General features: G+C 43.4%; 1 protein-coding gene across 1 annotated transcript in view; it reads right to left on the bottom strand.

Moving 5' to 3' along the window:
- Window positions 1-1,207: 1,207 nt before the first annotated feature.
- The window catches only part of LOC105986917, a 33,231-nt gene continuing 8,501 nt past the window's right edge, over window positions 1,208-25,937 (bottom strand). Inside the window, exons 4-10 of the mRNA XM_013018055.1 lie at window positions 24,762-24,946; window positions 22,784-22,913; window positions 14,653-14,765; window positions 14,191-14,367; window positions 10,514-10,703; window positions 1,561-1,730; window positions 1,208-1,387 (exon numbers count right to left, since the gene is read on the bottom strand). Coding sequence (XP_012873509.1) covers window positions 1,208-1,387; window positions 1,561-1,730; window positions 10,514-10,703; window positions 14,191-14,367; window positions 14,653-14,765; window positions 22,784-22,913; window positions 24,762-24,946 — 1,145 coding nt within the window. The remainder of the gene's footprint in view (window positions 1,388-1,560; window positions 1,731-10,513; window positions 10,704-14,190; window positions 14,368-14,652; window positions 14,766-22,783; window positions 22,914-24,761; window positions 24,947-25,937) is intronic.

Below are 25,937 nucleotides of genomic sequence, written 5' to 3' on the forward strand. Positions count from 1 at the left end.
CACCTTGTAATCTCTGTTGCCATGTTGATTTTGTAAATCTTCTATAAGGGAAAAAAGTCTTTCTTGATTTTCTGGGCCATGAGCTCTCACCCAGGTCTCAATGTTGCTGGGCAGAATACTTAGGAATTGCTCTAATACAAGCATCTCCAGGATTTGTTCCACAGAACGCATCTTCGGTTTCAGCCATTCACAGCAGAGCTCCCACAGTTTTGTGAAAGCTTCCCGAGGCCCAGCTGCTGCTGTGTACTGGAATTGTCTGAAGAGCTGGCGGGAGATTTCAGTGTTTGTTTCATACTCCAGCAGCACGGAATCCCCTGTGTATCCGAAGGGGGCCAGGATGGGTACCTCCTTTTGTACTTGCATCTTAGTTCTCAGATTTCAAGATGTTTCTCTTTGTACTCACCTAAGTGGAGAGAGAGGAAAACCTGAACCAGGAGCCACAGTAGTGGTAACAACTTAACAATTGAGACTTTTCCCAGAACGATATACATATGTGTCCATCCAGCATGTAAACAGCTTACAAAATATCCAAACCTACCCACAGACACTTTAGAACTGTGCCCTCCAAATAGGTAAGCCACTGACCACCGCATGTGTCCATAGAAGAAACATCACCCCCCCCAAATCAGAATATTTACATGATGATAACGAAAGTCAAATTAGTGGTAAAATAACATTAATGCTTAGGCTTTCTAGAATTTGGGCCCCACCACTGTTTTAAGCAAGTAACACTATGCCCATTCAAGCAGTCATTTCTTTATAGCTAATGAAAGATGATATGAAAACTGCTGATGGGACAAACACGAATTGCCCAGAAATAAAGTCTGATGGAGTAAAAACTTTTAAACACTCAACTCTTCTTTAAAATACCTTTACGTGACCAGACCAAAATCACCATCAGATTAGATTCCGACCTTTACGTGACCAGACCAAAATCACCATCAGATTAGATTCCTTAGAAACAGAAAACGGCATCGCATGAGGGGAGTATGAAGGGAAACAATGCAGGTTAATGTGTGACACACCAGACATACAACTTTCAGGTATTGATGCAAGTTCCTCCCTGCCTTGAACCAAGCTGAGGATTTTGAGCATACACTCAATGCTGGCTGAGCTCTTGAGGCTTCACTCAGACCTCTCCCTTCCGGATAGCGGACTCTCAAGATGGCAGCGATCATTCCCTAGACCACCCACACTCCCACACTCTTCACACCCCCATCTCCAATGGTCCCAGGGCAGGGTTAGGAGATGGGGAATGGCAGAGGAATATTTTCCAGCAGTCTGATGCCCCCTCGTTAGTGTCCGCCCTCATCTGAAATAACAATAAGGTCCGGCTCAGGAGCCCAGTCAGGGCCAACATGGCTTCCAACAAGCGCACAAGGCCTCTCTAGTGGGCCCGAGATTACCGTTTACAGCCACAGTCTGGCCTTCTACCCTCTTCCTCAATCGCCAAGAGGCGAAACCAGAGGTAGACCCCCTTTCTAGAAAAGCCAACGACACCTCCCCTCCCTTTCAGCTCCTGCTCAGAGTCTGTCTTTTAGGGAGCCTACAGGAGCCCACCTCACTGTCAGCACCAACTTCATGGCCGCTGCTGCTTATGAAAGTGAACTCGAATACTGTGAGTTCGCCACTCCCCAACTCCCACTCACCGCAGCATACTGCTGACTCCTCTAGCCAATCAGAGGCAGTGAGCGGGGGAACTTGGCTCCGCCCATTCAGTCTGGGAGCACCTATAGGGAGAACGCAAAAATATGGCGTTGAGGCTTATGCAACAGGCCAATACCTCACATCTGTAATACTACCTACTCAGGAGACTGACTTTTTTAGGATTATAATACCAAGCCAGCCCGAGAAGGAAAATCTGTGAGGCTCTTATCTCCAAGTAACCAGCAAAAAGTCAGAATTGGAGCTGTGGTTCAAGTGGTAGAACACCAGTCTTGAGCAAAAAAGTGCAAGTACAGAGGGCCCTGGTACTAAGTACAAATCCCATGACTGGCACAAAAAAATAAAGCCCTTGTATTTTATGACACTATTACTTCCCACAGTCATTTCTCATAGAATTATTTCCCAATCATTTCTATCATTTATTCATTTTTTACCTAATCCAGCCAATCTCTCTACATTACATACTGTATTATTGCATTCATAAATATTTGTTGAGGACTGATCATGAGCCACACACCATTCTTCGTGCTTGGCATTAATCAGTGCTTAGTACAAACAAGAATATTGGCCTGGTGCAGGTAAATTTCTTTTCTTTTTTTGGGGGGGGGTCCGGGCCTGGGGGCCTGAACTCTGAGCCTGGGCGCTGTCCCTCAGCTCTTCAGCTCAAGGCTAGCACTCTACCACTTGAGCCACAGCGCCACTTCCGGCTTTTTTCTTTTTGCTTATGTGGTGCTGAGGAATCGAACCCAGGGCCTCAGGCATGCAAGGCAAGCACTCTACCACTGAGCCACCTTCCCAGCCCCCAGGGAAATTTCTTGTAGGAGGAAAGAAGAGGCAAGAAACTTAACAAATAGTAAACATATATCGCATGGGCTTTGGAAAATACTCATGTGTATCCCTATGCTATAGTTGTTCCAATTGCAAAGGTCACATCAAACATTAAGAGCCACTGGGCCTGGAGACTTGGAAGGGGAAATTTGGGAGAGAATGAGGGAAGGATAACACTGTTCAAAAGGAAAAGTACTCATTACTTGACTCATGTAACTTTAAACCCTCTGTATATCACCTTTACAATAAAATTTTAAAAATAAAAAAAAATAAAGAGCCACTGAGTGAAGCTAGGTATATTCTGAATATAGTACCAATACTAAGACATTTCAAAACCATTGAACATACTCTGATTTGACCCTTGAAATGCTGCTTGCATTCTTCTCAAATTCCAAATAATTTTAAAAGGAGATGTATATAATTGTTCATTTTAAAGAATGTGATCATTCCTTTTTAAACAATGCCTAGAGAGTTGTTTTATTAATGTAATCAGTCTCTTTAATTAGAGAAGTAACTCAGGTGATTAAAACTGTAGTGTCAAATGATGGCCATCACCATAATTAGAGAACCTATCACTTATTGGGATAAAGTTACTTCAAATATCACAAACATGTACAAATGTAAGACGTAACTTAAAAGATACTTTTGCTAGGCCTGCAAATTAATGCAAACCTGCCCCCTACACACATACTTTGTGTTCATGTTCTTTGATCTCAGCCATTCCTTGCTATAGTCACTTAAGCTCCAGAAAGATTACAGGATACAATAAGCATCTTTGACAAAAAAAAGACAAACTGATTCTTAAAGAAGCAATGCCACCTTCATATCATCTAGAAGAGAAGAACCAAAAGCCAGATGCCTAGGTATGTGGGAGCTTAAGATCTGAGGATACTTGTACTATACCAGTCAGGGCAGAAAAGTCCAAGTGATTCATCTCTAATAAACCAGCAATAAGGTGGAAGTGGATATGTGAGTTAAGTGGTACAGCACCAGCTGTGACAGAAAAAGCTGTGTGAAAGCACAAAGCCCAGCCAAGCATTGGTGGCTCACATCTGTAATCCTAGCTACTCTAGAGGATGATATCTGAGGATTGTGGTTCAAAGCCAGCCCAGATAAGAAAGTCTATGAGAGTGTCATCTCCAATTAACTACCAAAAAGCTGGAAATGGTGGGCTGGGAAGGTGGCTCAGTGGTAGAGCACTTGCTTTGCATGCCTGAAGCCCTGGGTTCAATTCCTCAGCACCACATAAGCAAAAAGAAAAAAGCCGGAAGTGGCATTGTGGCTCAAGTGGTAGAGCGCTAGCCTTGAGCTGAAGAGCTGAGGGACAGCACCCAGGCCTAGAGTTCAGGCCTCACAACCGGACCCTCTCCCCCCCAAAAAGCTGGAAATGGTGCTGTGGCCAAAGTGGTAGAGTACTAGCCTTGAGCACAAAAACCCAGGGACAGCTCACAGGCTCTAAGTTCAAGCTGTAGGACCATCACTATAAAAAGAAAAGAAAGAAGGAAAAGCAAGCAAGCAAGCAAGCACAACGCCCATAATTCAAGCCTCAATACCAGCACACACACACAAAAAAAAAAAAAATTAAAAGAAATGAAAAGAGAACAGCCAAGCCACAGACCACACCTGCAAGGTCTCTTCAGTCTGAGATAATAGCTAAGATATACTTAGGAATTCAAACTGTTTTAATTATGCATGTTCTTCTTCATCCCTTGAATCCAATTTTTCCTATTTAACCTGAAGTCAATGTGTAGGCCACTAAAGATGACTAAAATATTGTCTTCCCATGGCTGCAATGTAATCTTCCTCTCCATTCTTCACCTTTTCTTTATTTGGCTTATGGGGGACAGTGGCTGGACCTAATGCAAAACTTTGGGCCTGAGGGTCTAAAAATCCAGTATCCAACCCAGGGACTCAGTCCTGCTAAGAAAATTCTCTACCACCCAAAGATTCTTCTAGCCTAGAGAGATACTTCAAGTATCCATGGATATCACTTTATGTGCACCTGGTTTTTATTTTCTTTTTTGTAAATTTAAGTGGAATAACTAGGTAACTCAGAAAGGTAGGTTAGCTTTTCAAGCACCCTGCACACAAGTGTCTATGGTACTTGTTAGTTCTAGTTTCCCACATTACAAGTTATTAGTTTCAATTGTTTCCTGTGCTTCCCAAAACTTGCTAATGTGGGAATTTTAAGTTGAGGACTTTTCCTTGCTGTGTAATAAAGATCTCTCCAAACTGGGTGCTGGTAGTCCTAGCTACTTGGGAGGCTGAGATCTGAGGATCACAGTTCAAAGCCAACTCAGGCAGGAAAGTCCACGAGACTTCTATCTCCAATTAACCACTAGAAATTTAACTACCAAAAAGCTCTAGAAATGAGAACTCTCAACAGTCTTTCTAAGTTTTTGGCAACTGGATCCTCAGTCATCAGGGTTGTTTCAGGGTGTGCCAATAGTCATTAAATGTAGAAGTATGGAAAAAATACAGGAGTCAGGTCTCACCACTAGGTGGTGGAAGAGAGCTCTTCCATTCTGTGTCTTGGATTTGCTGCCCCCATGGTAGCTTGGATGAAAACAGCCTAGAGCACCTGCAGGAAACCGCTTGAGCCTTAGTCCTAACCCCTCTCACAGTCATGGTCTCTTATGTGGGACAATTCTCAAAAGTAACCACAGCTTGTGCTTAAGCCTGGGCCCAACCTTTGATTCTCCTCTAGTCTTTTGCAGCACATGTGTTTCTCTTTAGAGACACTGACAGTATTTCATCCCCACTACTCCAATGAGAATAACAACTGAGATCAGAGTCCCAGGGAAACTTGAAAAAGTTTGGAGGGTTGCTTTGAGAGTGACCTTCTGGTTGTAATTGGCATTGCACTGTGTGGATGTGGTTTCTCAGCCATCTTTTCCCAACTAGGTTCCCATCCCAAGATGTAGAGTGTGGACAGCACATAGTGGAGGGGAATAGGTCTGGTCTCTCTTCTTGTGTCTGGTGGAAGGGGAGACTTGTCTACTGTATGTCCTGAGACTCTGGTCCACCCACGTGCTGAGAAGATGCTCTGTGCCACAAGGAACTAAGGAAGAGTAAAGGATGACTGTGATGGCTATATTTCCACTATTAAGCCGAGCGACACTTTACTTACCATTCAGACTTCTTCCAAGTCTTTACCAAATAAGTGTCTCTGATGCCTCTTATTTATTCTTAAGAGCATTCTGCATATGACCAAAAGGGTTCTTCATCACTGTGGCATCTGGCAAGAGACAGAAGGTGAAGAAGATTGCCCTTTTATAAAGCTGAGATATACATGATAGGCCATTGTTGGCAAGGAAATCTTAGTGATGATGGTAGCAAGTTGATTATGAGTGAAAAAGGCTTGCGTTGTGCAACAGCAGTGCCATGAATGATTGTCCTCTCTATAGCCATGAGAATCAGGAGAATCATGGGCAGCGGCAATAGCAACAGCATTATAAAAGACTTATGCATGTCACGCACAGCTTCATAATTACTTAATACTCTCCTCCTTTTAAGAAGCAGACAGGGCTGGGAAGGTAGCTCAGCGGTAGAGTGCATGCCTTGCAAGCATGAGGCCCTGAGTTCGATTCCTCAGCACCACATAAACAGAAAAAGCCGGAAGTGGCGCTTTGGCTCCAGTGGTAGAGCGCTAGCCTTAAGCTGAAGAGCTGAGGGACAGCGCCCAGACCCAGAGTTCAGGCCCCATGACCGGCAAAAAAAACCAAAAAAACAAAAAAGAAGCAGACAACTTCAGTCTTGCTGTGGATACTCCATGGGAGAGCTCCAACTTCATTATTTATGAATTAATTGTCAATAACCCATGTAAGAGTTTCTCTAATAAACTGTCTTCCATGACCACAAATATTTTACAAAATCTGATTACCAGATTAGCAAGCAAACTTCTGGAGCCGTAAGATGCAGTTAGCTCAAGAAAACTCAGCGGCTGCTTGGTTAAATACATTCACTGCTAATGAAACAAACAAGAAAACAAACCCAGAACATTAATGAGACCCAGAAGAAAATTAAAACTTTAGTAAAACAAAGACAGATTCGGTCAATTAGGGTGATATTAAAGGATGAATTCAAGTAGCTCTAGTCTTGGAGCTATCTTCAGAACAGTCCAGTAAGCCTTCCTGCTATGCCCAGGACATAAACTCAGTCCATACACAGTTGACAAGTTCTCACGTGGTCATTTATGAAATTACGAGATTATTTGTGTGAGCATAATTGCTGATTATGTCCAAGCTAAACCAATCCCAAAGTCTACAGTCTAAAAAGATAAATCTATTCATATCAATACATATCTGATCTCTTCTAGACACCCACTGAGTTGAAATAATATATGTGGAGTTAATGGCTTCTGTAGAAATGCTGTTATCGTTTGAGATTCAGAAACTTTGGGACCAAATATAAAATGTAAACATCGGATACAAAGCATTATAAACCAAATGAAGACACAAGAAAAAAATTATTGTAGCCATAAAAAATATTGCTCAAAGCCAAGGTCTGGTGGCTCACACCTGTAATCTTAGCTACTCAGGATGCTGAGATTTAAGGATTGAGGTTGAAAGCTAGCCAGTCAGGAATGTCTGTGAGGATCTTATAACCAATTAACCACCAAAAAGTCAGAAGTAGAGCCATAGGTAGGCACTAACCTTGAACAAAGAATCAGGATCAGCATCACCCAGTCCCTGAGTTCAATCACCAGGATCTACACACACACACACACACACACACACACACACACTGCTGAATACACCAAAAGGATCTTAGGCCACAGATTCCCACAGCCATCTATCCTAGTTTCTGAAAGAGAAGCCTGGGAGCCTAATTCTTGCTAAAACCACATTGCACTACAGGGGAACCGTGTCCTGACCATACTAAACCCAAACTCAGTGTAGTAGACTATACCTGCAGGCTTTTCAGTGTCTTGTAAGTCTAACTTCATTTGATTGAGTAAGATAGCCCACCACTGTTCTTTTCTCAGATGGATCAGAAGCCTCATAGTATGTCAGCACATGTCCAGTAAGCTCAGCCAAATCTTACTTGTGACAGACGAGCAGGGAGTAACCTGTAGATTGTGTTACTGGAGTTAGTTCAATGGGCCAAGGGATAATCCAAGGGGATCTAGACTTGATCCAAATTCTGCAGGAGGATGAAATTGCACATTGTATATACCCTCTGTAAGGGTAATATTCACCTATGTTCCTTTACATGAAATGAAATTCCTGAAAAATTCTATCAGGTGATGTTAATCTAAGGTCATAGAGATTATACCTCCAACAAATGGAGGATATCAAAGCTCTGCTCATTCTGATTACTAAAGTATCTGGGATGTCGCTTAGTGTGGATTGCTTGCTTAGCACATGAAAGTTCCTGGGTTTAAATCGAAGATCCACCAAAAAACAAACAAACAAAAAACCTAAGATGATGAAGCCAGGTACTGGTGGCACACGCCTGTAATCATAGCTACTCAGGAGGCCAAGATCTAAGAATTGTGGTTCAAAGTATCCCGGGCAAGAAAGTCTGTGAGACTCTTATCTCCAATAAACCAACAGAAAACTGGAAGTGGTGCTGTGGCTCAAGGGTAGAGCACTCGCCTTGATCTGAAGAGTGCAGGGACAGAGAGTTCAAACCCCACAACTCAAAAAAAAAAACTAAGATGATGACAGGAAGAGAGGGAGGGAGGGAGGGAGGGAGGGAGAGAGAGGGGGTGGAGAAATACTCCTAGTACCCTCCCTTGCAAAACAGCATTGGCATCGGTATATTATTATTTTTTGTTGTTGTTGATCGTGGGTCTTGAACTCTGGGCCTGGATGCTGTCCCTCAGCTCTTCAGCTCAAGGCCAGCGCTCTACCACTTGAGCCACAGCGCCACCTCCGGTTTTCTGGTGGTTAATTGGAGATAAGAGTCTCACGGACTTTCTTGCCCAGGCTGGCTTGATCCTCAGATCTCAGCCTCCTGAGTAGCTAGGATTACAGGCGTGAGCCACTGGTGCCCTGCTCAGTATATTAATTTAAACTACCTACAGCAAAGTCTTATGCATTTATTGCTCATTCCAATTGTGTATACAGAATTTTCTTGTTTTTTTTTTGTTTGTTTGTTTTTAGTCGGTCGTGGGGCCTGAACTCTGGGCCTGGGTGCTGTCCCTCAGCTTTTCAGTTCAAGGTTAGTGCCCTAACACTTGAGCCACAGAGACACTTCTGGCCTTTTCTGCTTATATGGTGCTGAGGAATCAAACCCAGGGCCTCATGCATGTGAGGCAAGTAATCTTATCATTGAGCCAACTTCCCAGCCCTGTACACAGAATTTTCCATGAAACATAATTATATGCAAATACACAGTAGGCCAGAGGAACAGCAACTACCCATACTTGCTTGTTTTGGAAGGCCTCTTTGCCTATTTAAAATACATACATGTATTCAACATAAAATATGTTATGGGAACTGACTGTATCGACTAACAGAAGAATTAAGAGATGTTAGTTAAGAACTATTAGAATAATTGAGGAGGGCAAGGTGCTGTGGTATATAATATATAGTCCTAGCAACTTGGGAGGACGTGGTAGGAGAATCAGTTGAGCCTGAGTGCAAGACCAGCTTGGGCAACATATTGAGACCACAGTACAACAAAAATAAACAAATAAGTGAATAAAAAGCAATTCAGAAGAGTGGTAATGGTAGTTGGAACAAGAGTAGAGAGGAAGGAGAGGAAGAGGAAGGAATTGGTCAGGTTCTAGTGGTATGTTGAATGTAGATCAGAGGTTTTCATGATGGAATTAAGTAGACTAATAAAAGCAACGGGATTCTTGGAGGAGAGAAAAATATTTAGCTTGAGTAATGTGAAAAGAACAGTTGCTACCTATACAAGATGAGAAAGACAGAAGATTTGGGGAGTTTAAAAAATCCATCAATAAATAAATGCTTCAGCCAAGTGCCAGAGGCTCATGCCTATAATCCTAACTACTCAGAAGGCTGAGATCTAAGGTACATGGTTCAAAGCCAGCCAGGGCAGGAAAGTCTGTGAGACGCTTATCTCCAATTAACCACCAGAAAACCAGAAGTGATACTGTGGCTCAAGTGGTAGAGCACTCACCTTGAGCAGAAGAGGTCAGGGTCAGTGTCCAGGCCCAGAGATCAAGCCCCATGACCAACTAACTAACTAAATAAATAAATACTAGTTCAAGCCATACAACTGACTAATAAATAAATATTCACAACTGCTACATCATTAAGTGACATTCAAAATTAAACAGACCAAAACTATACTGGGGACATGGCTCAAGTTGTAAAGTATTTGTCTAGTAAGCATGAAGCTCTGAGTTCAATCCCCAGACTGGAACAAAAAAAGAAACAGTGGACATTAAATTCCCTTAAATTTTTATAAACTTGAATTACACTTAAAATTCTAACTTTAACACTAATACCCAGCAATGTGTTTCTATTCATTTTTAAATTATTTTAAATTTAAATTTAAATAATTTTAAATAATTTCAAATTATCTAATCATTTTAAATTATTAAATTAATTGGAAAAACAGGAAACCCTTTGCCTTTGTGTGGAACATTGTAGACTCCTAGGGGACTGACTTGCAGCCTTATCAAATTAATCACACAGGATTTATGAAGAAAACTGGAACATCATTGTAACTCATTACCCTAAATAAACTATAGATTAAATGCATATATATGATGCCTCCAGTATAGTAATAAAACTCTTCTTACTTTATGATTTCAATATCTGTGGAGATAATGATTATGTTTAGTCTCAATATAGCACATTAAGAGATTTTTCTTTTTTGATAGGACTAAAAAAATACACTAGACAACACAGGAACACCTGATCCTCCTGCTTTAGCCTTCTCTGTGCTAGGTTACAGTCCTTTGCCACCAAACCCCTGTAATGCATTTATTAACATTTAATTGTCCTTACACTATCTTCTGCCCTGGCCTAGGGGCAAGAGTACATACCACTTGGAGACTATGCCCAGGACCATTTCCACAACTGGCTTTGCCCCTTACTAGGCCTCTGCAAACAAATGTTTTTGTCAATGCTACTAAGGTGATGATCACACTGGTAATACAAATTTGTGACATTGGTAAAGGAGTAAGAGCAAACACGTTTTTCAACATTATACCTACTGACCTGAAATGGGTCCCGAATGTGGTCAAAAGGACATTCTTTTCTTTGCTTCTTCTTCTGACACAGCACCTAAGAGGGCAGTGCCCTCAGGCCACACTAGCTATCTGGAAATCACTCTACCCCCAACACCCATGAAATTCTCAGCCTACCTGTCACATGCAGACACCAAGAATCAGAAGGAAGCATAGAACTGAAAAGGGGAAGTGCTATTCTCCGATAGGAGCAGGTACAATGGACACATCTTTGCTCAGATGCTCCCAACCGAAACTAGGATAATTGCTGCCTCTCCCTCTGCTCACCGTGTCCTTACACACACACAAAAAAAGAAAATATGATTGTTCTCTCTGGTTGAATGACATTCTATTTCCACCTTATTACTTTCTCCGTTGTGCTAGTAGGAACAAACAAGTTCTTTGAAGTAGGAAAGAGAACATTTTTTGTAAACAACAAGGTTGTTTTGGGGAAATGAACATGTGGATGTTACAAAAAAATTAAGTAATACAATAAGCTATAGATTTTTTTCTTATCAAAAAAGATATGTCTTACAAAAATCATTTAAAAGAAATGGGAGGTGGCGCAAATCTGCAACCCTAGCTAATTGAGAGGCTGAGATTGAAAGGACTGAGGTTCTAGGCCATTACTGGCAGAAAGTTCTCAAGACCCTATCTTAATCAGTAGCTGGCAGTGATGATGAGCACCTTACAACACAACAATATGAGAGAATAGGATCAAGAGAAGCATGTTTCCAGGTCAGACAGGCAAAATGTTTGTGAGACTCCATCTCAAGGAAAGAAGCTGGACATGGTGGCACAAGCCTGTCATCCAAGCTATGCAGAATAGGATGATCATGGTGCAGAAATGGTCCAAAACAACAAGACCCCATCTTAAAATAACCAGAGCAAAAAGGAACATTGCTTAGTGATACAACATCTGGCTAATAAGCATGGGGCCCTGAGTTCAAACCCCACTACCACCAAAACAATGGAAAATGAATTGGATGTACAATAGAATTATGAAAAGGACACTAATTGGAAATAGACTTTGAAAAGAAGGTTGTGGCAGGTGTTTTTGCCTTTTTATTTTGAGGTAAACTCTCACTATACAGCACAAGCTATCCTTGAACTTGCCTGTAATTCTAATTTAGAGTCCTCCTACTGGAACTTCCCAAGTACTCAGGTTTCAGTCCTGTATAACCATGCCCATTTAACATATAACAAGGGTGGTAATTTTTACTAGTCTGTTGCAAATTCCCCTTGATGAATATCTACTATCCCCCACATGGAAATCGGCTCCATACCATGATAGGGCGCCATGGTTGTCAGCAGCACACAGGCTATCTTGTTCTTCAATCTTGCTTCTGTGACCCACAAGCGTTGTGTCCTTGAGCAAGAGACTTGGCTTCTCTGACACACGGGAACTGGCTGTCCAGATTAGCATGAGCATGAAGGAAGATGGTATGCACTAATGCTTAGTATTAACACGGTCTATCTGAGGTGGTGAATGTGCCACTCTAACCATGACAGTACAGAGCGCTGTGGTTTTACTGGTTATTTGGTATATATATATATATATATATATATATATATATATATATATTACTGACCCAGAGTTGAAAAGATATGGAAGAACCACCCATGTTTCACTAAGTTTTCTTTAGATTCTTGTCCTATAGGTTGTAGTTCTGACTTGAAGGTGTTCTAACACACATGGTCGCTCCTATAAAGTCTTTCCCCAAGCCCTCAGGCCTCTCCATCTATGTTGGGTAATCCTTATTGTCACTTAGGTCCTCTCTTTGAGCGTTAGGTCCTCTCTGGGAGCAGTCTTCTCTACCCCCTGCTCTGTGGACAGTAGTAGCTCAGAGATTAACATTTTTGATCCTTATGTTTAATTCCAATGCCTACAACAGTGCCTGGCACACAAATGGGAAGTTAGAGTGAACCAGCAAATGAAAACACCAAAATATTGAGCTGACTTCTTTTATTATAAACTGGGGCACTGGAAGATTGGATGGATCACCTACACCTACAATGCAAACTCAGAACCAAAGGCTTTTAGTGGCACTATGAATCCCAGGACTGGGGCTGAGCCACAAGCCACATTCCAGTGATGCTCAAAGCTCTGAAATAGCCCCTCCCCTAGGGCAGGGTCATGGCTTGAATGCTCTCTTAAGAGAGATCAAGGAGATCCCTGGATTTCTTAAGATCCTTCCCCAAGCTCAAGCAACTTCCCCTTCCTGCAAGTGGCCCTGGTTTGCCCTGATACAAATCTGCAGATGGACTGGCACCTCTCCCATAAAGTGCCCACGGAGGCTTATGGACACCATGCATGGCTATGTTTTTGTTTAAAAAAAAACACTGAGGCCCAGCGCCAGTGCTTAAGCCAATAATCCTAGCTACTCAGGAGGCTGAGATCTGAGGCTCGCAGTTTGAAGTCAGCTCAGGCAGAAAGGTCCCCAGGAGACTCTTATCTCTAATTAACTACCAGAAAACTGGAATGGCACTGTGATAGAGCAATAGCCTTGAGCAAAAAGAGCTCAGGGACAGCACCCAGGCCCTGAATTCAAGCCTCACAACTAGGGAAAAAAAACTGAGGTCTTCATGGTATGCTCAACAACTTGATTATTTTTTTGTTTTTGTTTTTTGGGTCCAGTTGTGGGGCTGAACTCTGGGCCTGGGTGCTGTCCCTCAGCTCTTCAGTTCAAGGCTAGCGCTCTACCACTTGAGCCACAGCGCCACTTCTGGCTTTTTTCTTTTTTGCTTATGTGGTGCTGAGGAATCGAACCCAGGGCCTCATGCATACAAGGCAAGCGCTCTACCACTGAGCCACCTTCCCAGCCCAACAACTTGATTAATATGGATTGGATAATGAATTAAGCACACAGAAGCTCTATTGCTGCTCAAATAATTTATTAAAGTTAATAACATGTACTCTGCCCTAGTATCAGCCAGGCAACATACTTAGTACTTGCTGTTGAGTTAATGAAGAAAAGATAACACACAGCTCTAAAAAATATCCCTCATCTTGACATTCTGAATAGCCTGGAAAGAAGGGCCAGAGATAGACACTAAATTTCATAAACTGAGGAGTCGTTAGGAGATGGAAAATGCTGTGGAAATAAGGAAACACTGCACACCTAGCATAAGGCGGACTCCAATCTAAAGGAAGACTGTCACTTTAAATCATACCCATTAACATGCTGGCCCTTGTGCTTGGAGTTAGATGCTTTGTCTCTGCAGGTGTATGATCAAAGGCCAAAGCTAGCACTGCCAGCACAGAATTTACTATGAGCCTGGAAACCAAGATTTACCTTAGGCAGGGCTGCTTTTTCAGGTTTTTTTTTGTATTTTTTTTTTTTTTACAATCAAGAGAAACTTTAAAACATCTTATTGACAATGCACTTCCCTTAAGATTGCTCATGGTCCCAAGGGATGTTTACAAGAACAATTGAAGTTAACATTTCCTTTTGACTTCGCTAACCTAAACATATTCATTAAATGAGGTCCTATACTACCCCTAAAAGGAAAAATGAAAGGTGTGGTTTCTATTCCATGTATACTGGGGTCATGGAGATTGCTCTCCAATAGAAGCCAGGCTGAGCAGTCTGCACTACCAGCACGTTGACAAGGTCATGGACTTGAGGTTGGTATCCAGCAGGAACTTTCAGAGACTCCAAGGTGTAAAAGATATTGCTGTCCACCACCCCTTCTTTTCCATATACACTGGTAATGAAGACCTGTGATGAGAAATGATGAGATTTAATGTAGGAAAACATCATCCATCCTAACAGGCTCTGCACAAACCACAATCTTGAGATCTCAGCTTCCTGAGTAGCTAGGATTACAGTCATGAGCCACCTGTGCTCAGCCAGAGGCTCTATTTTATTTTAGCTGTCCCAACACACTTGGTAGAAGCCTGAGCAACAGAAAACATTACTATAGGAAAGATAAGAAAGACACAAAGGACCACTAGTTTGTGTACAGGAAATAACATACGCCCATACTTCATGCACAGGGAATACCTCTTTCACGTGATTGTATCTCAGAGGCTTCACAGAGATGATCTTCCTGTCCTGCATTTCAGTCTTGAAGGAAAACACAACTTCCATCAGGTCACCCTCATAAGGGTCAAAATCTAAAACAGCCATGGGGAGAAATCAAGTTGGAATAAATGTATTCCTTTTGGTAAGGTCCAATATCACAAGTTGCTTTGTCATAACGCCTAAAACAGTGTCTACTATATCTATGGCTTGTTTTGAACCTTTGAACCCCTTTAACCTATGGAAATTTATAATCCTTCAGCTGTTAATTCTCCTTTAGTAATTCCTCAAATTCACAGGAGATAAAAGTGTTAACTGTGCTTGAAGCTAGTCCTTCGGTGAGCATCACAGGCTTTATTAGGCAGAGCTTGTAAACATGATGCCCACCTTTGGTCCTCAGCTCCACCCAGCCCTGAGCTCCTCCCAGCCCTGGAGTTCCTGCCTTACAGCTGGCCCCTCCCTCTCTCCACCAAGACCCACCTGAGCTCCCATCTACCTCACTTCCTACTCCCTCAGACCCTGCTGCTACCTAGATAGTGGAGGCTGCCCTGTGCTCTCTCTCCGGGGGAAATATGGCTCCTCTAATAGGTCTGCTAATAATCTTTCTCCTGTGCCTGCCTGCCTCTGCCTTGTCCCCTGGGATGGATGTGACGGATCCTTTCATTGGTGGCTCTACGGGGAGAGGTTCCCTGGTGGATTTGCTTCCTCACTCCACTTCGGGTGGGGGTCCGACCAGCTTCCCCGGGACCTAGCCTCAGATCCTATACTCTGATCGCCAGAGGAACAATAAGGTAACTTTCTCCTGACCAAGCATTCTACCTGCTGCCCAACACTGGCTAATTAAATCCTACCCCAGGTCAGTGACCAGTTGACAGGAATTCCGGCTTTCAAGTGCCCGGATCTCACCCCCCCCCAACCTTCCGTGGCTGGGGACCACCGTGGAAAGGGGTGATGATCCTTCCCATTAGTAGGTCCTTGTTTGAGCTACATTGCACTGCCAAGGACACTCCCCAGCTAGCTTTTGGCTCTGGTCACTTATGGAAAAGGACAGGACTAAATTTCCTTACAATCAACTTTGGCCCCAAGTTTAAAACTCCACTTATGTGAGCACTTGGGCAGGTAGAACTCTCTGTCTCTGTCTCTGTTTCTCTCTACCTCTCCCTTCCAACTGAAGGTAAAAGTATGGGTGAGTTTAAGTTTAAATTCCTCCTCTGCATACCCCCTGTTTTGCAGCCTCCCCTGCAAGGCCCTTCCCTCTTTTGTGGCCTCCCCGGTGAGGTACCCCCACTTCTGCGGCCTCCCCCACAAGGTGCTCCCTTGTTTGCAGCCTCCCTTGCAAGGCGCTGTCTCTTGCAGCCTTCCCCATGAGGTAAGCCCACTTCTTTGGCCTCCCCCATGAGGCGCTCCCCCTTTTGTGGCCTCCCCTGCGAGGCACTCACTCTTGCGGCCTCCTCCACAAGGTGCCCCCTCTTTTACGGCCTCCCCCTCGAGGCACATCCACTTCTGCAGCCTCTCCCAAGGTACCCCCTCTTTTGCAGCCTCCCCTGTGAGGTGTCCCTGTGGCCTCCCCTGCAAGGCATCCCCTCTGCGGCCTCCCCTGTGATGTACCCCCTCATTTGTGACTTACCCTGAGAGGCACCCCCATTTTGTAGCCTCCCCTGTGAGGCCCCCGATGTTTTGCAGCTTCCCCTGCGATGTACCCACTCTTTTGCGGCCTCCCCACAAGGCACTCCCACTTCTGTGGCTTCCCCTGAGAGGTGCCCCATCTTTTACGGCCTCCCCCGTGAGGTACACCCCCTTTTACAACCTCCACTGCAAGATACCCCCTCTGCAGCCTCCCATGCGAGGCCCCCCATCCTCTGCAGCCTCTCCTGCAAGGCCCCCTCCCCTGAAGGGCCTCCTCTGCAAGGCCCCCACTCCCCTGAGGGACACCTCTTTTGCATTTGTAGTGGGGGTGGAACCTGAAGCTCCAGTGTGTCAGAAGCAATGCACCCTCACTGTCAAAATCTTTAGCTCTCTCTAGCATTGACCCTGTGGCAGATCCACCATCTTGGCAGTGTTGGAGCTCAGCTGCTATTTTGAGCTGACTCGATTTCGTGTCAATTCAACTTGATTCTGTGACCTTCCCCCCTCTGACCTGACCAGTGGCGCCATTATATCATGTCACGTGTCTGTTCTTGTCTCCTGTTTACTAAAGTTTGTTGTTGGCAAGTAATTGTTACTCAATTATTAAGTTATAGGTCACTTCTATCTCAATGGTCTCCTTGTGGCTTTAATTGCAAATTAAAAGGACTTTTGTAACAAAGACTCCCTTTTGCCACAATTCAAAGCCATCCTGAGCACAAAATAAAATCCCTCTAAAATTCCATCTCCCAGCTAATCAGCACAGAGCTAGGCTGGAGACATAGCTTGAGACTCACCTCTAAGTATTCAGCTGAAGGCTGAAAGTGGCATTGTGACTCTAATTGGTAGAGCACTAGCCTGGAGCAGAAGTGCTCAGGGACAGTGCCCAGGCCTTGAGTCCAAACCCGGTAGGTGCCACTGGGAGAAGCTATCCCAGCAACGGATGCTGAGACACCCCCAGGACAAAGTCAGTCCTGACAATGGAAAACCATGAAGACGAGTAAGAGGAGATGACATCCTAAATGGAGTCACTTTATGCTTGCCCTTTCAAAATTAATCAGAGCCCGAGATCAAGAGAAATAGTTGCTTGCCCACCCAATGACCATACCTGTCTACCTTCTAACTGGACAGAAAGTTAACGATCTTGCCTTTGTTGCCTGCTATTTGTATCTATAGTAGCTTCTGACTGGTACTTCCCCTACCCAGTTACCCAAAAGAACCTAGACACCCACTTCCTGCCTTCCTTGCCCTGAGTCCAGTTATTCTGCCTTCCCTGTAATGGGCTGCAATTGGGCTTATCCTCCAAATGGAACGTTTCTGGCCCATTGTCAATGTGTATTCTCCTATGTCATTCATGTTAACTGACCTTGTCACCTTGTCAGATTTTTGCCTGATCTTTCCAAAAGTCTCTTTCAACAGGATAACATCTCCTGCCCAGGATACCATCTGAGAACAAGTCAAAGCCATCCTGTTCCTATAGGCAACTGGAGACATCACTTACACTGCGCTGCCTTGCCCAGCTCAGACCCTAAAGACCCCAGCTCCAGGGATTCCTTGATGCCCCCCGACCGGCAGGAAGTAGCCAAGAGCCCGTTCCTTTCTTGGGCTTCTAACAGCAATTTTGCCTTTTATTAATTGTGTCTTGCATTTTAGATAACTATTGCCATGAAAAAAGGAGGACCTTTACCAACCAGTGTCAAGCAGATGCTTCTTGGACGGTACCTGGCTAAGCAATGATACAGGGACCCCTGACTACTTCGTCCCTTTACAGCAGGAAGTAGCTCCAGAAGAAACGACCTCTGCCCATATCCCAGCCTGGTACCCCCTATTTTTATTAAACAACAGAGCATGGAATATAAGTATTATGCCCACCTTTGGTCCTCAGCTCCACCCAGACCTGAGCTCCTTCCTGCCCTGGAGTTCCTGCCATACAGTTGGCCCCTCCCTCTCTCCAACCAGACCCACCTGAGCTCCCATCTACCTCACTTCCAACCCCTCCAGACCCGGCTGCTACCTAGATAGTGGATACTGCCATGTGCTCTCTCTCCAGGGGAAATAATCCTTCTAATAATCGTTCTCCTGTGCCTGCCTGCCTCTCATGGTCCCTTGGGATGGATGTGACAGATCCTTTCATTGATCCTTTCAGAGCTGAAATATCTTTGCTAGAGAGGAGAATGTTGTTGTAAATTCAGTGTTTAAAAGTCCCATGCTGGGGCTGGGAGTTGGCTCAGTGGTAGAGCACTTGCCTTGCATGCCTGAGGCCCTCGGTTCGATTCCATCCGCCCCTGGATGGCAAGCAAACTCCACCCTCCTCGCAGCAAAGTCTCCACCCAGTACCTGTGTTACCTAGGCAACTGGGACACCTGGAAGAGGTCACATCTGCATCCGCTGAGGTCACATCTGAATTTGGTGTGGCCACACCTTTCCCTGCCCATACCCTACATAAGGCCTAGCCCAGGCCCAGACACTCTTCCTCTCTTGCTCTTGGTCTTCTTTTCTGGTCTCTCTCTCTGCTCTCTTGCTCTTCTTTTCTGCTCTCTTGCTCTTGCTCTTGCTCTTCTAGCTCTCTCTGCTCTTTCTCTGCTCTAGCTCTTTCCTCTCTTTCCCAGCCACGTGGAGTGCCAACCTTGCCTGGTCCCAGCAGGTCTACCCCTTACCTGAATACCACGTGAGTGCTACTGTTCTTACCCCTCTCTCTGCTCTTTTCTAGCTCTTTTCTCTCTCTTTCCTCTCTTCCCAGCTCTCTCTCTCATTCCCAGGCCTTTCCCAGCCACGTGGAGTGCCAACCTTGCCTGGTCCCAGCAGGTCTACTGAATAAACCTACCCCTTACCTGAATACCACGTGCGTGCTGGTGCTGTTCTTACTCGGCTACCTCTTTTTAAAAACCTAACAAGCACCACATAAGCAGAAAAAAAAGCCAGAAGTGGCGCTGTGGCTCAAGTGGTAGAGCGCTAGCCTTGAGCTGAAGAGCTGAGGGACAGTGCCCAGGCCTAGAGTCCAGGCCTCACAACTGGACCAAAAAAAAAAAAAGTCCCATGCTGGAGATTAAAACATTCGTTTTGGCATGTTAATAAAAACAGAAATTTGGAACAAAGTATCGTATTCAACATGTATTCTTAGAAAACCAGAAACTGGTAAGAGAAGGTATGTTCTAGGAATTGGTTTGGGGGCAAACATGATTGATAACTGCAACTGAATATTCCATGTATTCAACTAATAAGAGACAGAACCTGTATTAATGAAAATTTCCAAGATGTGAATATGTATTTATATATTTTCCAAATAACAGGGATATGGTACTGAATACAAAAATACGGAGACCAGCAAAGCCACATGGATCTTTGTCTACCTGCCTGCCTGCCTGCCTTCCTTTTTCCCTTTCCTTCCTTCCATTTTTCCTTCTTTTTCTTTTCCTTCTTTTCTTTTAAGCAAGGTTTACTTTTAGCATAACAGGTTAAAGGAGAAAAGAGAAAAAAGTTTCCTGCAGTACATGGACATTAAATACTCAAAGGAGCAGCTTGTTATCTGCTACCTTTATTCTCTCTAAGCTGAGGAAATAAATACACTTGGTAGTGAGGTCTAGCAGCCCCCAATCCTTAGGCAATGGTCACCTTAGCCCAGATGGGCCTTAATTAGTATTGTAAAATATGGAGATGACCCTAAGCCTTCCCAAAACATGTGGACAATAGGTGAGCTTTAGAGCTTCCTTTCTTCAGAGAAGATTCTGTCCCTAGGAATTCAAGAGGCAAGACCCAAGTTTTTATCATATCAAAGACAGGGTAGTTTTCCATAGCTAGCTCCCTTTACAATCCTTGAAACTTAGCATTTAAATGCTGGAAGCTTCTTGTTATGTTAGTTTCTTTGTTCCAACTTCTAGCCTTTTAATATTTATTTAAAAGAATATTTTGTGTTTAATAGTTATAAAACATTTTATATAAACATGTAGTATAAAAGATATGGCACCGAATTAAATATATACAAGTTATAAAAAGATAACTTGCATTTAAATACACAAATATAAATCTAATAAATATATTAATAAAAATAAAATACATGATATATATTATATATATTTTATGTATAATTTTTATGTCTTCTGTTTTATATTTTATAAATATATGTAAATATAAATTATTTACCCGACTGGATATTTACCTGTCTCCTGCCACATTTCCTCCCTAACCAACTTTGGTCTATTTTAATCTTAAAGGAGCTGACAAACCAGTGGCTCACACCTAGCTACTCAGGAAGCTAAGATTTGAGGATCCTGATTGAACGCAAGCCTGTGTAGGAAGGTCCATGAGACTCTCATCTCCAATTAATTACCAAAAAGCCAGAAGTGGAGTTATGACTCAAGTGGCACTAATTAGCCTTGAGCAAAAAACAAAACAAAAAAACCTCAGGGACAGTACAGGTCCTGATTTCAAGCCCCTGAACCTGCATAAAAGGAGGGGTTGGATGGCATTATTACAGAAACCAAGAAATTGCCTTTGGAGCTTAGCAGACCAATGTATCTTTCCTCACAGAATTGAGGATTCCTGAGACAAACAAACAAACATGTTTGATGTTTAGAGTCTGGGATACCAACTGAAAATCAACTTCTGAATTTCACATTTAAGAACACTACAATAGGGAGGTGTATTGTATGGTTGGGACAGTGTCTCTCTTTGCATCCAAGCTACAGGGCAGTTGAGACTTAAACAAGTACTTTCAACTTTTTACTTTTTTCCCCTTCCATTCTTATTTCTAAATCCAGTTGGGCAGGGGATGGCAGGGACATAGAGTCCAGATAGAGCAGTTCCTAGCCTAGGCAATCTTCCCCAGTGCAGAACAGTGTTCTCCCGGCTTTGTTTAGTAACATCTTTTTGGTCATGTCTGTTAGTATTATGCTCACACTTGGTCCTCAACTCCACCCAGATCTGAGGCCCTCCCATCCCTGGAGTTCCCGCCATACAGCTGGCTCCTCCCTCTCTCCACCCAGAACCACCTGGGCTCCCGTCTGCCTCACTTCCAACCCTCAGACCCCTCCTGCTACCTGGATGGTGATGGAGACCATGTGCTCCCTCTTGGGGGAAATATGGCTCCTCTAATAAACCTTATAATAACCTTTTTCCTGTGTCTGCCTGCCTCTGCATGGTCTGCTGGGATGGATGTATGGGACCCTTCAATGTCTACCTTACAAGTAAATGATGAGGGCTTCACAACCAAAGCCTGGCCAAGCCCATATCTAGAAATCTCTGTTGAACTGAATCCAACTCAAATACCATTGTGGGGGAGGGCTAGCCATGGAGCTTGAACTCAGGGCTTAGGCGCTGTCCCTGAGTTTCTTTGCTCAAGGCTAGCACTCTACAACTTGAGCCATAGCTCCACTTCTTTTTTTTTTTGTCACTCCTGGGTCTTGATTTCAGGGCCTGAGTGCTGTCCCTGAGGACATTTGCTCAAGGCAAGTGTTCTACCACTTTGAGCTACAGCACCGCTTCTAGGTTTTTGGTTTGGTTTGGGGGTTTTTTTGGTCGTGGGGCTTGCACTCTGGGCCTCTGAGCACTGTCCCTCAGCTTTTCCACTAGCTAGAGCTCTCACTTGAGCTTTAGGCAGACAAAACCAAAATGTTATATTCAATATTAACAAATAGAGTTCAACAATGAATACATTGGGGGGAAGGGAGAAGGCTATGTCTTCATACATTTTCAGTATGAATACTGTCCTTGCATACTTTTGCATAATATTGTTAAAGTAGAAACCCAAATAATTATATGGACAAAACTTGTAGAAATATTAGCAACTTCAAGCAATAAATAAAATGAAACATGATAGCAGGAGTTTTAAAAACACTATCATGCACTGGTGATTCACCCCTGTAATCTTAGCTACTCAGAAGATTGAGATCTGTATCCGTTTGAGACCAGCCTAGGCAGAAAAATCTGAGAGATTTCATCTCCAAAATAACCAGAAAAAATGGGTTAAAGGCATGGCTCAAGTGGTAGAATGCCAGCCAAGCAAGAAAGCCGAGTGAATGGAAGGCAGGCCCTATATTCAAACACCAATGCTGGCCAAAAAAATAAATGAAAAGAAAATATTGTCCACATCGAGCATTGAAATGTGCTTGATCAAAGCCAAATATATCAGAGAAGTAGTTCAAGAAGTGAAAATCCTCCCATTAAGTAAATGTATCCAGAGCTGGGAAGGTGGCTCAGTGGTAGAGTGCTTGCCTTGCATGCATGAGGCCCTGGATTCGATTCCTCAGCACCACATAAGCAAAAAGAAAAAAGCCGGAAGTGGCGCTGTGACTCAAGTGGTAGAGTGCTAGCCTTGATCTGAAGAGCTGAGGGACAGCACTCAGGCCCAGAGTTCAAGGCCCCACGACCGGATCCCCCCCCCTCCAAAAAAAAAGGAAGTATCCAATTTCAGCCCTGGAGATAATGCCTGTAACCATTCCCCTAAGAAATTAGGTAAAACCTAATTTCAGAGTTTGCAAAATGTAAACTGTACCTTTACAAACAACATCCAGAGCGAAGTAATTTGAGTGTTTAAGGTACTCATCACCACACACTCCAAAGGTGAGATTCATTTTGGTTTCTGATGGTCTACCACCAATACAACCTTCACAGAAAGCCTCCACCTGTAAGGTAGAGAAAGACTTGCTTCAGATATGACCAAAAGTAATTATAAGAACAAATACTGAGATCACTATTAAAAGTGGTTTAAACAACTATCATAAACATTGACAAATATATATTGCAACTTTCAAAAAATTCCAGTAGATTTTCAGGCATAATTGTTGTAATTTTGATGTGTGGAGGAACACAACACAATGATTTCTCAATAGACACAGATAAACCAATATCTTTTCAAATATCTTTTAAAATCTACCGAATAGGCCAAGTGCCTGTGGGTCACACCTGTAATCCTAGCTACTCAGAAGGCTGAAATCTAAGGATCACCATTTGAAGTCAGCCTGGGGTAGGCAAAGTCCCGGAGATTCTTATTTCTCATTAATCTCTCTCACGTACACACATACACACACACAGAGCTAGAAGTGGAACTGTGGCTCAAGTAGGGGAAAACTACCCTTGAGCAACAAAGCTTAGGAACAGTATCCAGACTCTAAGTTGAAGTCCTGGACCTGCACACACAAACAAAATCTCCAAAACATAAATAAAAGTTGCAGTAGGAAAACCAGTCTAGCAAAGGCTGAAGAAATATGCCATAATGTTTCAGAAATGCAAATCATTTGGTCATAATTTAAGTGGGTCTGTTGGACTGCCCCCCCCCACAACGATATCAAGTCTATGAGATTGTGTTTAATGGCATAAAGGGCATTTGAACTTGAAGGAAAGGTGAATCCTTACATTCAGCATATACATGGGGGCAGAAAGTCATTCACAAAAGTCTGCATCCTTCTCTCACTTGCTACACAAAACCAATGCCAGATAGACTATTCAGATGTAAACAACTTTCACAGGACTAATCTGTGGTAAATGTGTGAGGGGTGAACTGTGACTGCCTGCTGCTTAAAGTCAAAGTTGAAAGGCAAACTTGGGAGCTATGCCCACCACAAAGGTCCTACACAAAACTCAAATTTTACCTAACATGCAAATACTTCTAATGTCCCTGACAAGTAATTCTAAGAAAAGTTGCTCTATTTTCCCCAAACTGATAAGGAAATACAAGTAAATTTTATTCCTTAGATGGTCAAAACTTTCAGAGATTGATAGTATACAAACTGTCCCATCCAGCTGCTTACAGTGTCAGTACAGTGACAATAGTAAAGCTGGACACAAGAGGCTCATGCCTGATATCAGGAGGCTGAGCTTCAGAGGACTTTGGTTCAAAGCCAGCCTGGGCAGAAAAGTCTTGAGACTCTGTCTCCAATTAACCAGCAAAAAGCTTGGCTGGTGGCCTGTCAATCACATTTCTACAAATACAGAGATTCATTATGTGGGAGAGAAAAAAGGAACTTGCAGGAAAATATATATGCTCATACTTATCTTTGCTAATCATTTTGAGTGCAGAACAGTTAACAGAGTATATATATATCAACCACATATCAATAACAGTTTTTTTTTTTGGTCCAGTCGTGGGGCCTGAACTCTGGGCCTGGGCGCTGTCCCTCAGCTCTTCAGCTCAAGGCTAGCGCTCTACCACTTGAGCCACAGCGCCACTTCCGGCTTTTTTCTTTTTGCTTATGTGGTGCTGAGGAATCGAACCCAGGGCCTCAGGCATGCAAGGCAAGCGCTCTATCACTGAGCCACCTTCCCAGCCCCATCAATAACAGGTTTTAAATTGATACTTTTGCTAAAACCAATAGCATTACTAAAATGAAAGCAGATGTCTCCCGAAGTCATGCTAGTTGATAATGAAATCCTACTCTCCCTCCATTACCCTAGGTCCCTCATAAAAGCTGGACAAATAGCATCAAGGTTGCCTTTCCAAAAATACTGAACTGTCCCCACTTCATAGAACTTACTTTGATTGCTTTCCATCCAAGGCTTGTTTCATTTTCTTCCACAACTGCAGTAACTTTCTGTCCAATTCTCAGAGGGAGATCACCAGTCACATTCTCATTATGGAAGAAGATGGACTCATCAATCCAACCATGATCATTATTGGTCTTTGTTACCACTCCTTCCACAGTTTTAAATTTCGTATTCCCTGTAATAAACACAGAAGAACATAATTAAAAATACATGCACGCACATCCAATAAGCCCTACCAGATGAGACTGTGGTAAACGATGATTAAAATGCAGAAATAAAGTGAGTTATACTTGAGATACAGGTCACAAGGACAGTAGAACACAGGGATGGAGGGTGCAGGATTCTGGAGGCCAATCATCCAGGTGCAAATGCAGGTTGCTCCATTTCTCAATATAGCACACTGGCTTCCAACTGAAAGCAGTTGGGTGTAGAAGCTAAAAGCAGAGTTTGGGCCCCAACTGCTTGCCTTTTTTTTTTTTTGGGTCTGGTCATGGGGCCTGAACTCTGGGCCTGGGCGCTGTCCCTCAGCTCTTCAGTTCAAGGCTAGCGCTCTACCACTTGAGCCACAGCGCCACTTCTGGCTTTTTTCTTTTTGCTTATGTGGTGCTGAGAAATCAAACCCAGGGCCTCAAGCATGCAAGGCAAGCGCTCTACCACTGAGCCACCTTCCCAGCCCAACTGCCTGCCTTTTTATCACAGCTCCTCCCCTCATCTTCTGTAGGAGAATAAGCACATTTGTTAACCAGGTGCAACTGGTACCCATCTACACAATCAGGATATTACCAACACCTTCATGGCTAGGAATGGAGCTCCATGGTATACTATTTGCCTAGCAAGCACAAGGCCCTGGCTAATACTCAAGCACCATAAAGAAGAAGGAAAAACAAACAAACAAAAAAAAACCCCACCTCAAACTGTCTGCTTCTTGTGATGGTTATAAATATTAACATGTGCATGTGTGTTGCCACTTTCAGGTTCTCCTTTAATTCAGAGAAGCCACAGGAGGAGATTGTCTGGCCTGATGAGGTCATGGGAGGTCATGCTTGATCACAGGTTCTACTGCTTATAGATTCAACAGCAGCAAGACATGGTGTATAGGCTCACATGCTGTCCATCAGTTTACCTCTACCACACTGTTCATCAGTGCAGCACCTCTCTCCCTGTTC

Source organism: Dipodomys ordii, unplaced genomic scaffold (genome assembly GCF_000151885.1).
Source record: "Dipodomys ordii isolate 6190 unplaced genomic scaffold, Dord_2.0 Scaffold38, whole genome shotgun sequence".
NCBI lineage: Eukaryota > Metazoa > Chordata > Mammalia > Rodentia > Heteromyidae > Dipodomys > Dipodomys ordii.